Source organism: Alexandromys fortis, unplaced genomic scaffold (assembly GCF_014885135.2).
Source record: "Alexandromys fortis isolate MF-2015 unplaced genomic scaffold, M_Fortis_MF-2015_v1.1 scaffold_36, whole genome shotgun sequence".
NCBI classification, from domain to species: Eukaryota; Metazoa; Chordata; class Mammalia; order Rodentia; family Cricetidae; genus Alexandromys; species Alexandromys fortis.
Window position 1 is genome coordinate 12172936 of NW_026067915.1, and position 15203 is coordinate 12188138.

Consider the following 15203-nt stretch of genomic DNA (forward strand, 5'->3'; position numbering starts at 1 on the left):
GAAGGAGGAAAGTGACTCCTGCAAGAAGTCATACTATGACTTTCACATGTGCACCAGAGAATGTGTGTGAGCACGCGCGTGCGCACACACACACAAACATGAGTAAATATGATAAATAAATGTAATTAAAAAGTGAATCCATATTTATCAAGACCCTTCTTCCATAAGGGAAAGAGATTAGCTGGAAACATATTCTGTCCTCAGTGTAGGTATTGGTTCAATGGCTCAATTAAAAAAAGAGATTCATATATATAAACACTTTTCATGGTCAGGGATTAATTTGATGAAAAAATAAGTAGACCCAGATATGGGAAAATAGAACAGACTTCACAAGGAGTGAACTTAATTGCAATAGCACAAAAGCTCCATTTGAAAGGGAAAAGAAAAACGATAGACAGAGAGAGATGATAATCCACTAAGCAGGGTGTTTAAGTGCTTAACTCTACCGAGAGCTAAACAACATGAAAATGGAAAATCCCCATGTAGAAAATGGGATCATATGAAAACCAATGAGAATTTCCCTGATACCATTCCCATAACAAATTTCCAGCAGGAAATATAAGCCATGAAGCAATTAGTATGCAGTGGTATTAAGATGAAAGCTAGGAGGTTTTATTGCCTCAGATAAACATTTTCTCAAGGGCCAGTCCTCAGGGTCTGGAGTTCAGTTATTATTTTTGAAATGTTGTCCTAACTATGAGCCCCATAGGGAATTATACATGGAGGGACTGGAGAGCCATGTTATATCTGTGTACAGATGTTCTAGCCTTTGTGATTTGATCATTGCCATATACATTCCTCGTCAGTCACCAGGACAAATGTCAGCACCTTTGAGTTGTTGACTTGCTGTCAAAACCAGTGGTATTTTGGAGTTCACAGTCTAGAATCACAGGAGGAATCTGACTGTAGCTCTTCAATATTACTATAGATAAATTTATCATCAGGTACACAGCTGAACTCCAATAAAGACAGAAGAAGACTAGGTATAGGGTGTGCATGCTTACACTAACAACATTTAGAACGTCCTAGTAGGTACAGTATAGCTATACACCTCCAATATTCCTATAATTAAAGCAACGGCATGGATATCATTTTATGTTCAGGATTCTTATAATAATAGTTATCGAGCTAAGGGGCTACTGATGATAAAGTGTTTGCTATAGCATATCTTGGAGAGACGCCATTCAACCCCAAACACCTAGGACCACTTTTCCATGCAGCATTCACAAGATGATGCCCAGAAGGATAAGACTGACACCAATCAAACATAGGCTGATATGGAATGTTCAGTCCTAAGTGAAACTTCTCTGCCATCCCCGTGAGAGCACAGGGGACACCGCAGAGGATGGGATGGGAGAATCTAAGAGCTGCAGGAAAAGGTGGAGTGTCCTGAACACTATCTTCCAGGCATGGCACGGTGTGGCACAACTGAGGTCACAGACGCTATGATTACCTGCACAAAATGGGGCCTGTCAACATCCTATCATGAGAGGGGAGGCATATGAAACATTCCCCCCCCCGAGGATTTATAGGCAGTTAATGGTTGGTGGGAGATGAGAGACTTTCCCCCTAAGTGGGTCACTGGGCACGCTCCTGTAAATAACCCCCTACCCTTGCTTTTGTAAGGAGCTCCCATGAAACTCATTGGTTTATCAAAAACAAACCAGCAAGCAAAAAGTGCCGTGGACTCAGGGGAGCAGATTTAGAAGAGGGAGGGGTAACAAGATAGAGACCATGAGAGCGTGAGGAAACACTGAGGTTCAATGTGACCAAAACACATTCCACACATGTCTGAAAACGTTATGATGAAGCCCATCCTGAACAAACAAGTAAATAACGTGTTGAAAGAGAGGCCGAAACAAACTGGTGATAAAAACATGACCTTCCTCCACAAGGTCAAATAAGCTTTTATTTGGATTAAACACTACAATACCATATATATCCATTTAAAAAAAGAAAACTCTATAGTGTATATAAATTATTCCTTCCATTCCTTAGCTCTCTTCTTTCTCATTACAGCTTTGGTACAGTGTGATTTAGTTTATATATATTTTAAATACTTTTAGCATCACAAACTCAACACAAAGTACAAAACTAATCCGAATCAGGGATATTGTAATCTACACAGTGGTATTCAGTGGTAGGAGAAAATCTTACCTTGATGAGTTCATGTCACTAGCTGAGCTACAAAGGCAGACCTAGCAGACATGATGGAGATATGCACCATTAACCAGCTAATGTATGTGTTAGTCTTTGATTAGTTTGTACAGAACACCAGCAGCAGTCGTTCGAGTGTTGAGTGAATACGGAAGTCCTCAGCCAGTTGCGCGTCTCCTCCTCCCGTGAAGGCCATGAGTTACCCTCTGACGACGTGGCCCGCAGGCAGCCCCAGCTCTCAGAACTTGACCTGCCAGCTCGCGTTACTCAGGCTTGCACAGTTTGTCCTGCAGCTAGCAGACATGACCGGAACCGTGCTGGAAGGGCAGTGTGGACCCATCAACCTTAGGTTGTTCTGAGGGGTTGGCGGCGTGACGTTACAGTACACAGGCATTCCGGTGGCTGGCAGTGACCCTTGACCTGCCTGGTTGGGCAGCATAATTGACGGTTGGTATGTCTGCTGGGGCACTGCTTGAGAACCTTGGGTCATTGGCACCTGTGTAAGACACAAGCAAAAGTCTGTGTGAAAAGACTGTGTTGATGTGTCCAGGGAAGGGTATGGTGTCATAAATATCACTTGAGTGTTTGAGTTGGACTTAACAGGTTCATAATCCTGTGCCTATCATTTATCAGTTATTTTCCCTTGGAGAAAGGCACTCAATCTGGCTGACTGTTTGAATGGTGGCATCTCTTATAATCCATTGTACTCATTCACAGGTATCCTGGAATGCAGGTAGCCTGTAGGCCTTGGGTTGCATGTGGAGGATGGGTACCATTTGGGTAAGTATAATCTCTGTTGAAAATAAAAAATAAACACTGCAAGTATGGCAGGGACATATCCCAGGAGGCAGCAGATGTTGCGATGTGTGAACTCTCAGAGTCAGCTTCCCTTCTCCCCCTTCTCCCTCTCCTGCCTTTTTTCTTGGCCCCAGGACAGCATCTGAATGCCCCTCTAGCTTTCTCTCGCTGTGCAAAACCATTCCCCTTTCTGGTTTCATAAGAAGTAGCTTGGAACCTTCTTTAGGATGGAGGGGCTTTTGTCCTGGTGGAAGGGGTGAGTCAGCTTCTTTAAACCTAGGGCTCCCAGCACAGCTAAACTGAACGACCAAACCTTACTTGTTCCTCATTTCTTCTCCTAGAAGGCTTCGGGTGACACTCTGAAAGCATACATCACATGTGTTAAAGACTCAGGTTGCCCTATTCTGGGAATGGGCTCGTGCTGGCATTATTGTGCTTTAGATGCATCCGAGATGCCATTTAAACATCTGTGATAACTCAAAACTGTGGTAGAAGGAAGTTTACTTGAGTGAATACAAAAAAACCATATTTGGTTTTCTATCAAGTATCATTTTAATAGAGTGCCCAAAGCGTCTCCCTGTATAGAATACTAATGAAGAATGTCCTTCTACAAATAGGAAGTTTATATGGGAACAAATTCAGTTTAGCATTGGAAAGCCCAGACATTTGGAATGGCACCTGCACACTTTTTCTCCTATATCTCAATCCAAGTCAACTGATGTGTGGACGGGTCAGGCATCCATGACCCTACTAACCGCCCATCACAGGGAATGTCCTGTAGTGTTTAATCTGGAGAGCGGGAGCTTGTGGTCAGGCTTTTCCAGCTGCAGGCACACACCTGATAAGAAGACATGGTTGGGTAGGAGACCATCACGCCCTGCACTGGGGTTCCTTGCTGACTGCTCATCACACCCTGGCCATGAGGGGACTGCTGTACTCCCATCAGGCCTTGGAAGCCCTGCTGACCAGTCAAGACTGGCTGGTAACCTGCAAAGGTAAGAGAGACAGAAAAAAAAAGAGCCTTCTGAATGGATTATAAGAGGCTGGAACAGAGAGAGCTTGTGGCATTGCTCAGGTGCAAGCACTCATGAGTCTCGGACTTCACAGTTTCCATGCGGTGATTGTGCTATCCAGGTGTCTGTTTCCTGGGAATGAAAAGTTTTCTGAAAGAATCTCAAGACACGGACAATAGCATGGTTTCAAAAGGTCTACTGACATTTCCATTGCTACATAAAACTGTTCAAGAAAAAGCTTCTAATATTTCTATTGTTATAAAGAGTGGTCCAGTGAAAACCCTCTGACATTTCCAATGCTGCAGAGGATACTCAAAAAAAAAAAAAAAAAAAAAAAAAAAAAAAAAAGCCTGGCATTTCTATTGTTACATAGAATAGTCTAATGAAAACCTGGTATTTTTATTGTTACACAGACTCATCCAAGGAACATATGTGGCTATGATTAATTCTTCATTACACAGAGTCCTCTCTTGCCATCATAAATTACAGCATTCCTGTTTGGCTTCTTCAACGGTCTCACTAATTTCAGATGATTACACATGTTTTAGTTTAAATGACTGCTTCCCTTAGCTTCCCAGTCTCCCAAGCTAGTGTCATGTATGTAGATCCTGCCAAACAGTCTTTTTACATAGTCTGCTTGGTCATGTTCAACTCGAACAAAACGACTCCCTGTGCTGAACAATGAAACATCCACTGGAGAAAATGCCTCAGCAGAGAAGAGTATACTGTAGCTTTATTCTGTTCAACAATTCACTCCTAAGAGAACATTCTAGTAAAATACCCAATAAACAGCCATGAATACATATGGGATAGTATAGAATACAGTATTTTTTAAAATTATATGTTTTTGTTCATTTGTTAATTGGCCTTCTTTTCTTTCTTTTTCTAAGTGATAGAGCAGATTTGATTTATTCATTCTTGTCCTCAAAACAGGTAGTTCAAAATGCATTGTAAATAATGATAAAGAACCGTTCTTATAAACATTGAAGAAAGTTACAATTTTATATAGGTTGATACAGTAATAAATAAACACACAGCTTCAGCCCCTGCTGTAAAATAAGGTGTGTCCAGAGCTTATACAATGTACGACACCGAGAAATTGAGGATGAAGGAGGAGACTCTTAACACAGACACTGAGAGAAGTTGTACAACCTGATTCTAAAAATGAAATGAGAACACAGAATGTGCATACATTGTTAATAAATGTCACATATTGAGTACTTGTGAATGCTGTGACTTCATAGTGAGAAAAGATAAAATTATAGCCCTTTGTAGAAGCAAATACTTGGCTGTATAAATATACTTCTTCATTTCTATGAGAAATAATTATGGGAACATGGTTGCAGAAAGTCACTGAGTTAAAAGCCCAGCCCTCTTCTCCAGATCGATTTGGAGCAAAGTGTTGGTAAGGAAGGCAGGAGATAACAAGCTGGGATAGGTCCAGAATGGAGGTCTGCTCAGTGCCTGTTTCTAAAGTCACCTTTTATCCTTGTGCGTCCTCTTACTTTTTATTCCCACTGCACACCCTGTTTATTATTGCAAAGGTTTTAAACACTACTTCTCAAAAGGTCTCGGGTGCAGAGGTGTTTAAGTCCATTTTCTTTTAGAATGGTTTCTGAGCTCTTTAGTATCTGCACCATCCATTCTAACTCATGTATTCAGCGGCCGTGAAGTTTTACATCGGGAGGTCTGGCAGGGGGTAGATGCCTTGCAAGCAGGAGGACCTGAGATCAACCCGTAGAATTATTGTTTAAAAGAAGCAAATCTGGATATGAGGACAGGCATTTGTAAACTCAGAGCTAGGGAGGCAGAGATCCTGGGTCGCTGTCTTTCCGGCCGAGCCTGAGGGTGATCCAGGCCATTGAAGGGCCCTAAATTAAAAAGGAAAGTGGTAACACCTGAAGAATCACACACACACACACACACACACACACACACACACACACACACATGGCGGGGGGGGGACCTACATACACAAAAGACACATTTCCTGAAAAGACAATCTGAGACTATTTTACCATTTCATCTGAGCTCTTTGTAGCGAACATAAGAAAATAACTTGATATGGCTGTGGGAGAGTTACGATCATTTATGAGCTATATTCTCCCTTACCATTTGGTTTTGTAACAGAGAGCAGGCAATGTGAACTCACTGTCAAGGTCAGGCCACTGGGAGTATTGTAAGAGAGGCCTATCTCTGCCTGAAAACTGAGGGCAATCTTTTAATATTCAGGATCTAAATGGATCTTTTAATCATTATATGGGATTCTCAACCTGTGGGTCATGATCCCTTTTGGTTGTTGAATGACCTTTTCACAAGGGTCACTATCAGAAAACAGAGATATTTACAATATGATTCATAAAGTAGGAAGATTGCAGTTGTGAAGTAGCAATGAAAATAATTTTATGGTTGGGTGTCACCACAACACGAGGAACTGTATTAAAGCGTCACAGCTTTAATACAGTTAGGAAGGTTGAGAACCACTGCTCTAGGTAAATCAAACACATGAAGAGTGAAGGAGCCGTGAAGAAGATGAGGTGAGAGGAACGGGGGGAACAGTGGTCTAATGTCCAAAGCTTAGTTACGTGATTGCTGATCGACCTCCCTCATCCTTCCACAGAGTCACTCTTAAATAAATAAACTGGTGTGGCTGAGAAGAGATCTATCCACCAGCACCATCACTAAAGGAAAACTAAGGGGAAGGGGAAAGAACAGAGAAAGAACAGGAGTATAAAGATGTTGAGAGTGTGTGTGGTAGAAGGAGGGAGGGAGGGAAGGAGAAAGAGAGGGAGGAAGGAAGTGAGGGAAGGAGGAAAGGAAGGAGGGAGGGGGCGAGGGAGGGAGAAGGAATTCCTTTGTAGAAAAATGAAGGTAATCTTCAAGGACAGGCAAAGCGTGTGGGGCTGCCCCATCTCCACATAGGGCACAGCTGCCTGCAAAGCTGCACAGCCTTCATGGGTGCACAGGTGCAGCGGCATGCAACGTCTCCCTCCCCAGGCCTCATCCCGGGATGATTTGTGAGAGCTGGCATTTGGTTATGCATAGCAATATGCTAGCAGCTCCGCGCCGGGTCCCACAGCAAACACACTTAAGGCAAATAAGGATTTATGGGGGCGGGGGGGGGTCCTTCAATTTGAGATGGAAACTGAAGTGTAAGGGAGGCTCAATTTATATTCATGAATCCCATTCGTTTCTCAATTCGCTCTCTAGGCAAGAACTTTCCATCTGGAATGGTTTAATTGGAGGTACCCATTTCTTTAAATTATGCCAGGGAAGGTGGGCTACGGAGGGGTCCCTGAGACAGGAGGCTGCTGGGAGTGTAAGCTGAGCTCCTGTGCAGATGCAGAGAGCTAAAAATAACATAGTGCTGACCCAAGAATGAACCAGCAGCTTCTGCCTGGGACAGCCTTTGTCTGAGGCAGAGATGGTAGAGCCCTGGCAGCCTGCTTATCTTGGCGGCTCAAATGAAAAATGTGCTCCAGTTTGTCAGTTGGTAGCTGTGAAATGGTCGCTCGTCCATATTTATTGAGGATCAGTCAGCCGTCATACATCTTACAAAACAGAGGAAGAACGGCAACACCCTTCTGCCTGATGGGCTCGCTCAGGAAATGATGAAGACATTAGCTGTTTTTATTATTTTATACTCTGTCAAGATTGATTCAATTTTCAAGTCACGTGTGCCATTTATTTTTGTGAAAGTGAAAAGGTTAAGGGTGGATGGATGCCTCCTGGCCACCAGAGAACCAACTCTCCTGAGTGGAGACTTTACAGAGTGTACAAGTCTGCTCCTTGCAAATCTGAGAACCAAAAAGAGCTTAAAGTGCAGGGGAGGTTGAATGCTCTGATAGTTCGAGGGACTGGTTAATCATCAGATAAAGGTTTGTCCTGATGCAATACAATGAAAGCTTGGTTTGTAAAATGATCTACATGATACATTGTTGTGACTGATATTTTAACTCTTACTTAAAGGCTCCTCTGAAAATGAATGAAAGAACCACAGCAACCATCATCTAGGGACTTAGGTTAAGCCTGCTGCTGTTGACTGTGGAAACTAGAAGTCAGGAGAGTGACAAGAGAATGAACTTCTCAGAAAGTTAGTTCTGGCTCTCTTAATCTACCCAAGCAGTATGGTTTACATGTTGAACTATCAGTGAAGTATCCTTGAAGTGGTAGATGTCTTTTTCCAGCATTAGTTAACAGTCTGTGTAATAGAATGATTTTTCCTACCTGAGGTGATGGCTCAGTAAGTAGAGTATTTGCCATGCAAGTGTGAGGACCAAGGTTCTGATCACCGGAATCTACATAAATGCTGGGTAGGCCGTATCCTGTCAAAGTAGAGACAGGGTATCCTGGAGCAGGCTGGCTAGCAAGACTAGTGGTATCCGTGAGCTCTAGGGTTCCATAGAGAGGCCCCGCCTCAATGAAGAGAGTGGACATGAATTAGAAAAGACTTCCTTTGGCCTTGACATGCGTGTACACAAACATACACCTATGCCCACACAAACACACACTCATGCATATCCACCATACAGTTATCCCAGGGTAGCCAAGGTACATATATCCGTACATCCCCAAGGAATTGCCTCTGCAATAGCTTGCTTCTGAGTTCAAACTCTGTGCTTTTGTCTAAGGTGTATGGAAGGGTCACCGCAGTCCTGATAATGGCAGAGCTGGTTATGAACATGCAGACAAACTGCTTATCTCGAACTGGCCCCTCCTTTTGTAAGTTTCCATCACTGCTGGTTCTTGGCTCTGATGGACTCTTCCAAGCCTTCCCCTGCTCTGAAATCATCCATGATTAGTCAGCCGTACGTTGTTGATCACCCAGGCTCAGGCCAAGAGTGAATTAAGTGCTTTGGCATGATGCTGCAGAATCCCGAGAAGCAGTAACTATCACAAAACACCTTTTTTGGAAAATGATGACTTGCAAAGATATAATAAGTCATTAAGGACTCGGAGCTACTCTGAGAGTCAACTAGAATTTATGCTGTGACTTCTGACCCCGTAGCCTCGTGCTTTCTCTCTCAATGGAAATACTATTTATTATGCAGGCATCCCCCTCTCTTGTAGCTAACATAATCTCTCTCATGTGGCAGGTATTCAATGACCATTTGGTACATTAATTGTTTTCTCAATAGTTAAAACGGCTAGATGAAGAGAAGAATTATGGCCCACAGCTTTTGAACAAGATCCTCTTCATATGAAAGGAAATCAAAGCTGAAACATGATTTCCTTGTGAAAACCGACTCTTAGCACTAAATAACTGTGCTGCAGGATAGCTACGCAGACGGTGGGGCAGTGGGTGGACCCTTGGATGGAGAATGAGGTTGGTGGCTATTCAAATAAATGGATCACACTCGGAAGACCTTGGAAGAGCAGGCAAGGCAAACTTCAGTTTCATTCTGCTGTACCCTTAACCTGACCAAAAGCAACTCAAGGAAAGGAGTTTATAGACCCAAGTTCTGTCTACCACAGAGGGGAAACTGAGGCAGAAACTCAGCAGCTACTCATGAAATGCCCATAGTCGAAGCAAACAGAAGTGAATGCATCCATGCTGCCTGCTTGCTTGCTGCTTATTTGCATTCTTAACAGCCCATGAGGATATGCCCATATTTACTATGGATCTTCCTACCTCAATTAAGAATCGGGACAATCTCTCACAGATTCCCCCACAGGCCAAACTAATCTAGGCATTCCTCAATTGAGGCCCTCTTCTTAGGCTGTGTCAAGGTAACAGTTAAAACAATCACAGGTAGCTTAATTCTGTGTGATATCCACGCAGTCTAAACTCTCCTGGATGACTGGTTAACTCTAGGAAGAACACTTGGCTGGTGGAGATGCAGGCAGTATTCATAGGGTTTTGAGGGCAAATATAGGTGGGAGAAAGAGGAGAAACGGGATTTGCAAAGCAACCTAGGTCATCAGATGAAGGACTGGGAAAAACAAATGCCTCCCCATCTCAGGCCGCTTGAAGAGCTTTGTGTTTGGAGCATTTGCTGTTCCTGTCTATTCTCACTGGATACCGTGTGCTTCTTTGTGTCATTTCTCCACAGAGGCTGCATCCCTACTACACAAAGCGGGTCCCAGCTCAGCAGCCATAGCCTTTGTTCCAGGGGGCTGTGGACAAGGAGTACAGGATGTAGCTTTATATGACAGTATTACTGTGGGCTCCTGAGGTGGACCGGCACCTTATGCCTCAGAGAGGAGAGCAGCCTTTGGGCACTTCACCGGAAGATATCTTCACCTACATCCCGCATGAGGAGGACAGCTGCCCCGAGGTTCCCCAGATGTATCTGACTTCACTGTTTTTGATGACACTATCCAATTCTAGCACACGATCCAGGTGGCCAGTCCCCTATCCTACCCCTTCCCTCAGTCTAGCAAGCCAGTCCAGGGGAAAAGAAAAGCAAGCTTTGTGTTTCTCTGAGACACTTTGCTCCATGCCAGTCTGCTGGTACATGTGATTCAAGACCCGTGTCTGGCCTTCGAGAGAAGGAAGCAGAGTATATGAGACTGCCTTTTCCTTTTGTGCTGTTGAAGCCCATTAGGAGCGGCTCCTTCTTTGATATAAATGCCCTGTTTCACCTTACTTATTGTTAGTCTCTGCATCCATTCCCTTCCTTTCCCTTGATATTTATTATTTAGTGGCCTTAATTCCTCAGGAAGGAGGCGCCTTGACCTGGGAGGAGCTTGCATGGGAATGTGCACGATGCTCAGCCCCCTCCTGCACAGACCCACCCCGTCCTAATGACTTTGAAGGGAGCCATGACAGGTCTAAGTGGAGCCAGACTTCCTGAAAAGTCTCTTCTCTCCTCACTTGCTCCTTTCCTCATTAGCTTTCATCCTTCACAGTGAGTAATTCTTAAAAGCCTCTTTCCTGTCCCCTGAGAACAACCACGCACAGGTCATTGTCTGTTGGCGGCACACATCAGAGGAGCCATCCTATTACTGCCAGCCCGGGGGCCTCCTCCCTGCAATTACACTACCCTGATCCGCGTTATCACAAATACAAAGCTGGGCTCCTTTCTCTCTTTTCTTTTCTTTCTCTCTTTCTCTTCCTTAAATCAGGGCAAACATGAGAGACATTGTTAAATGACTAGAGGAACGGATCATGCGCAGAATTTCAATGAAGGCTCCGAGGGAAGCAGAGCTGAATTCCCTTTTAAATGGAAGAGGCTGTCATATTATTGAAGTCATTCTCTGAACTTTCCTGGCCCAGAGTGCTGCGCTGACAGCCGAAGAGCTCCAGCAATCCAGAGGGAGGAAGGCTGCCTGCACGACTCGCCAACATTTTACTTTCTTAATGAGGGTAGGGGCTCAGAGGACAACGTGGCGTTCCTGTGTCTCACCTGGCCCCGCAATTATGATGCTGCACACTCGTGGGGTGGGGAGCAGGACACTGAACCACACAGAAGGAGCAGTTCCCACAGACAAGCTGGGGGCGGGGTCAAGAGGAAGATGGAGGGGGCTATGGCAACCGGCCCCCTGGTGCCTGTTTCCACAGAATTTATCCAATTGGTCAGGAGGCTACGAGCCATGAGGTCAGCATTACTGACCATCTGTATGGTTACAGAGTGTAAAAGTGTAACCGGCCCTGGCCAGCCACCTCATGGTAAGTTCTACAGTAACATATTCACCACTATGTATGGCCACAACTGAGAAGCTCTTTCGTAGGTAACAAGTAATATCTCAAAAGGACACCTTGGGCCTAAGCAGACAGCTCAGTTGATAAAGCTTTTTCTATGCCAGTGTGAGGCCCAGAGTTCAGATCCTCAGAACCCGTATATAACCTGGGAGGGCATGAGCAGGCCACCAGCAATGCCAGAGTTTAGGATTTGGGGGCAGGAGAGTCTCTAGGCAACCCGGCTAGCTGAGCTAGCCAAATCAGGAAGCTATGGTCTTTGAGAGAGAAACTGCCTCAGTAAATAAAGGGGAAAACAACCAAGAACAAACTTGCTGTCAAAGTCCATTCTCTACAGTCATGTACTCATGTGCACATGCAGGCACACACAGACACACATAAGAACACATATACAAACACACGCAGGCATATCATATGTGTGGGAGCACATATGCAAAAAATGCTCTTTTTATATAAGGTATTTTTGTATGTTACTATTTGCCAGCAATCAAATAGATCATCTTGTTCATTTCCAGACTAATAGGACTAGATCCCAAATGCTGAACCAGTGGAAGACTTAACAATAACATTGGTTTCTGTTACTGGGCAGCCCCATCAATGAGCAGGGGTAGAGACAATTATGATAGGGCCTAGGTAGAGGTGGTACTAACGGGTGAGACATAGACACACACTTCGGAAGTGTCCCATCAGGGACAGTCATCTGTGAGCTCCACCAATGTTGTACACTTGAGGGACATGAAAAAGGGCTAACTGGCTTTATGTTAACCCCAATTACCAGTGATCTCAAAGAAGCTCCCACTGCTAGCCCTGCCCCCTCTCTCTTACTTGTGCTAGTGACTGACTGAATGTCTGGACTTGAGCTTGCTAGGAAAATCAAGTGCTTTGCCACTGAACTAAATCCTCTCTCCCAGGAAGCCTCTGTATATCCAAGAGTAAGGAATCCCTATTGACCACACATGACCATTTTCCCTGGAGCAAATATTCTCACAGTTGCTGGATTCAAACTACAAAAGGCTTAGAAGCAAGTTGGCACAATTCCTGAATATTTAAAAAAATATGATTTCTTGAGCATATACACATGTGTATGTATCCATGTATGCATTCTTGTGTGGGGTGTGCACATGTGTGCTGTGCACCTTATGTGTGTGAGCACGTGGAGAGAGGACAACCTCAAGAGCAGCTCCTCAGGAACCATGCACCTCACTTTTGAGGTAGAATTTTTCAATGGCCTGAAGTTCACCAATAAGGGTAGTCTGGCTGGTCACTGATCCCTGGGAATCTGCCCATTTTCCTCTCCTTGGGACTGGGATAACAAACATACACTAAGACATCTACTTTCTGATCTGGGTTCTGGAAGTTCGAACTTGGGTCCCTATGCTTATGGAGTGAGAACTTTTGGGGCCCATGTGTCTCTTTAGCTATACAGTCCCTGAAGTTTTAACAGTGGCTCTTTAAGTTGACAGGAGATACCTCTGACTCACCTCCAACCTAGTAATAGTCAATGTCAAGCAACCTCGTCTGCCCTTCACTTCAGTTTCTGTTATTTCTCTCTTTCTTCCTCCAATGTATTGATTGTTTTTTGCCATTTAACATCCGAGTGACCATAATAGCCATTCCCAGGGTTTATATGTGGGCTGGAGAAGGCACTAATCAGATATATATGGGAATGTGGGGAAGGAGAGAAAAATGGGACCACATCTTAGACTCCATGGAACACTGAAGAAAGGACTACTCTCACAGGGTTTTGGGAGGAAGGGCAGCTAATGGAAGGCTTCCAGGTGGTTCTTTAACTAGCCCTTTTATTCAGAGGCTTCAAACTCTTCCCCTGCAAAGTCCTTTCCATCTGAGGTTTTTTTTTCAGACTTGACTTGGAACCTACAGGTATTTAAAGTCAGCACACCAAACATCTGTTGATAATAAACCATAAATACAATTCTTTAAAGTTTTTCATTATATAAACAACTTTAATGTCTATTATAGATGAAAGAAAATTCCTATACTGATGATATGGTGTGCTTGTTAATGAAAACCATTCAAAGATATTCTAATGTGACACCTATATCCAGAAAAATGACAACAGGAAAATATTAAGTCTTTGTTTTCTGTAATTAAAGTATCATATTTCTATAAGAGCAAAAAACTTCGTATATACAGTTAAAACACTGCCACTAATAACATGCCATGGTCTAGAATCTGAGCCAAAGTGTAGTGGTGTGAATGGTGTTTGATGGGGTGAGGCATGCATGTTGTCTGTTAACAGCCAAGGCTACAGTAAAGTGAATTTGTGTGAGGCAATATGGGTGAGCATTGTCAGAAAACTCTTGCATTGACTCCACACTTGAGGCTGAGTTCATTTTTGTCCTCATGAACTCATAATTCTATTGCCACCCATGAGTTACATAACCCACTCCTGGTCAGTTAAGTGATGCCATGATCCACAGCTGAAGAAGTTTCTACCCGGAAGATGAGCAGAAAATGTTAATGGCATGAGGTGAGAAGAATTGGGAATCCCCATGTGCAAAGGCCAGAGATTGAGAAATAAGTTCAAAGGTGGTTAGATGCAGGCAGGGATGGTGAAGGGGACAGAAGTGGAATTAGGCTCACACTGCAGGGCCTTAAACACTGTACGATAAAATGAGATCTAACATTGAAAGACCTGATCAGTACGCAGAGTGGGCATGTAGATACAAATGGAGTAGTGAAATGACGGGCAAGTTTATAAAGATAGCTCTGAATCCATCCAAGAGGCTGAGCTGAAGGTCGGAAGTCTGTGAGGACAACAACAATAACCTGAGTGAGAGAAACAATGAAGACAAGTTGAGCCAGGGTAGAAGTGGTAACAATAAGGAGCACATCCAAGGGATGCTCAGAATGTGAGGTGTTGTAGCCTGTGACCCAGGGACATAAAGAAGGTAGAGAAGGAACCCCAGCCCTAGGGTACATAGTGATTGGCAGCCCCTTAGTTGGAGGCACAGATGGACCAGTGTGTTGTTATTAGTTATCAGAAATCAAATGAGCAAAAGGCTCCAATGCTTAGGCAAGCCATTTGTCATGGTGCATAGATTCAGAAGTCAATAGGACATGGCTGCTCTTGACATGAGTTACTGATACCTGAGAGAGAAATAGAAATGGACCTATAAGTCAAGGTGATACTCATGCACTAGGTGGTCGAAATGAAAAATCAATAAAAGCATGAAGACAGGTAGAAAAGCTAGAGACCCGGGAGAGATTAGAGAAAGTAGAGAGGAGATGGTACATGAGTACAGAGAACAGGGACAATGAGGAGAGCTGCAAAGCCATCATGAAAGAGAAAGTCAAGCCTAAGTTCAGCAAATAATAGTGACCCGGATAGAAACAAAGGCAATAGATGGCAGTTGTTCCCATGAGAAGAATCATGCTAACCAGGATCTGGTTTCTTCCTGTTTTCAGAAGAAAAAAAAAATAGGTTCGGTGGAACTTAGGTACTTATTCTTGCATGACAAGCATTTTATTGCCTAAGACTAAACATTTTTAAAGTTGTCATTACAGTTAGAGCTGGGAACATGACTTCTGATTCCTTGTGATTTTCTAATTACATCAATATCCCAATAGTG

At 43.7% G+C, this 15203-nt stretch overlaps 1 protein-coding gene across 7 annotated transcripts in view; it reads right to left on the reverse strand.

Moving 5' to 3' along the window:
- Window positions 1–1867: 1867 nt before the first annotated feature.
- Window positions 1868–15203, reverse strand: part of Arpp21 (cAMP regulated phosphoprotein 21) — a 159812-nt gene continuing 146476 nt past the window's right edge. For all 7 annotated transcript variants that reach the window (XM_050139640.1, XM_050139638.1, XM_050139637.1 and 4 more), the window contains 2 exons: window positions 3794–3942; window positions 1868–2653 (listed from right to left, as the gene is read on the reverse strand). In XM_050139640.1, the coding sequence (XP_049995597.1) occupies window positions 2396–2653; window positions 3794–3942 (407 nt within the window). In that variant the 3' untranslated portion in view covers window positions 1868–2395. The remainder of the gene's footprint in view (window positions 2654–3793; window positions 3943–15203) is intronic.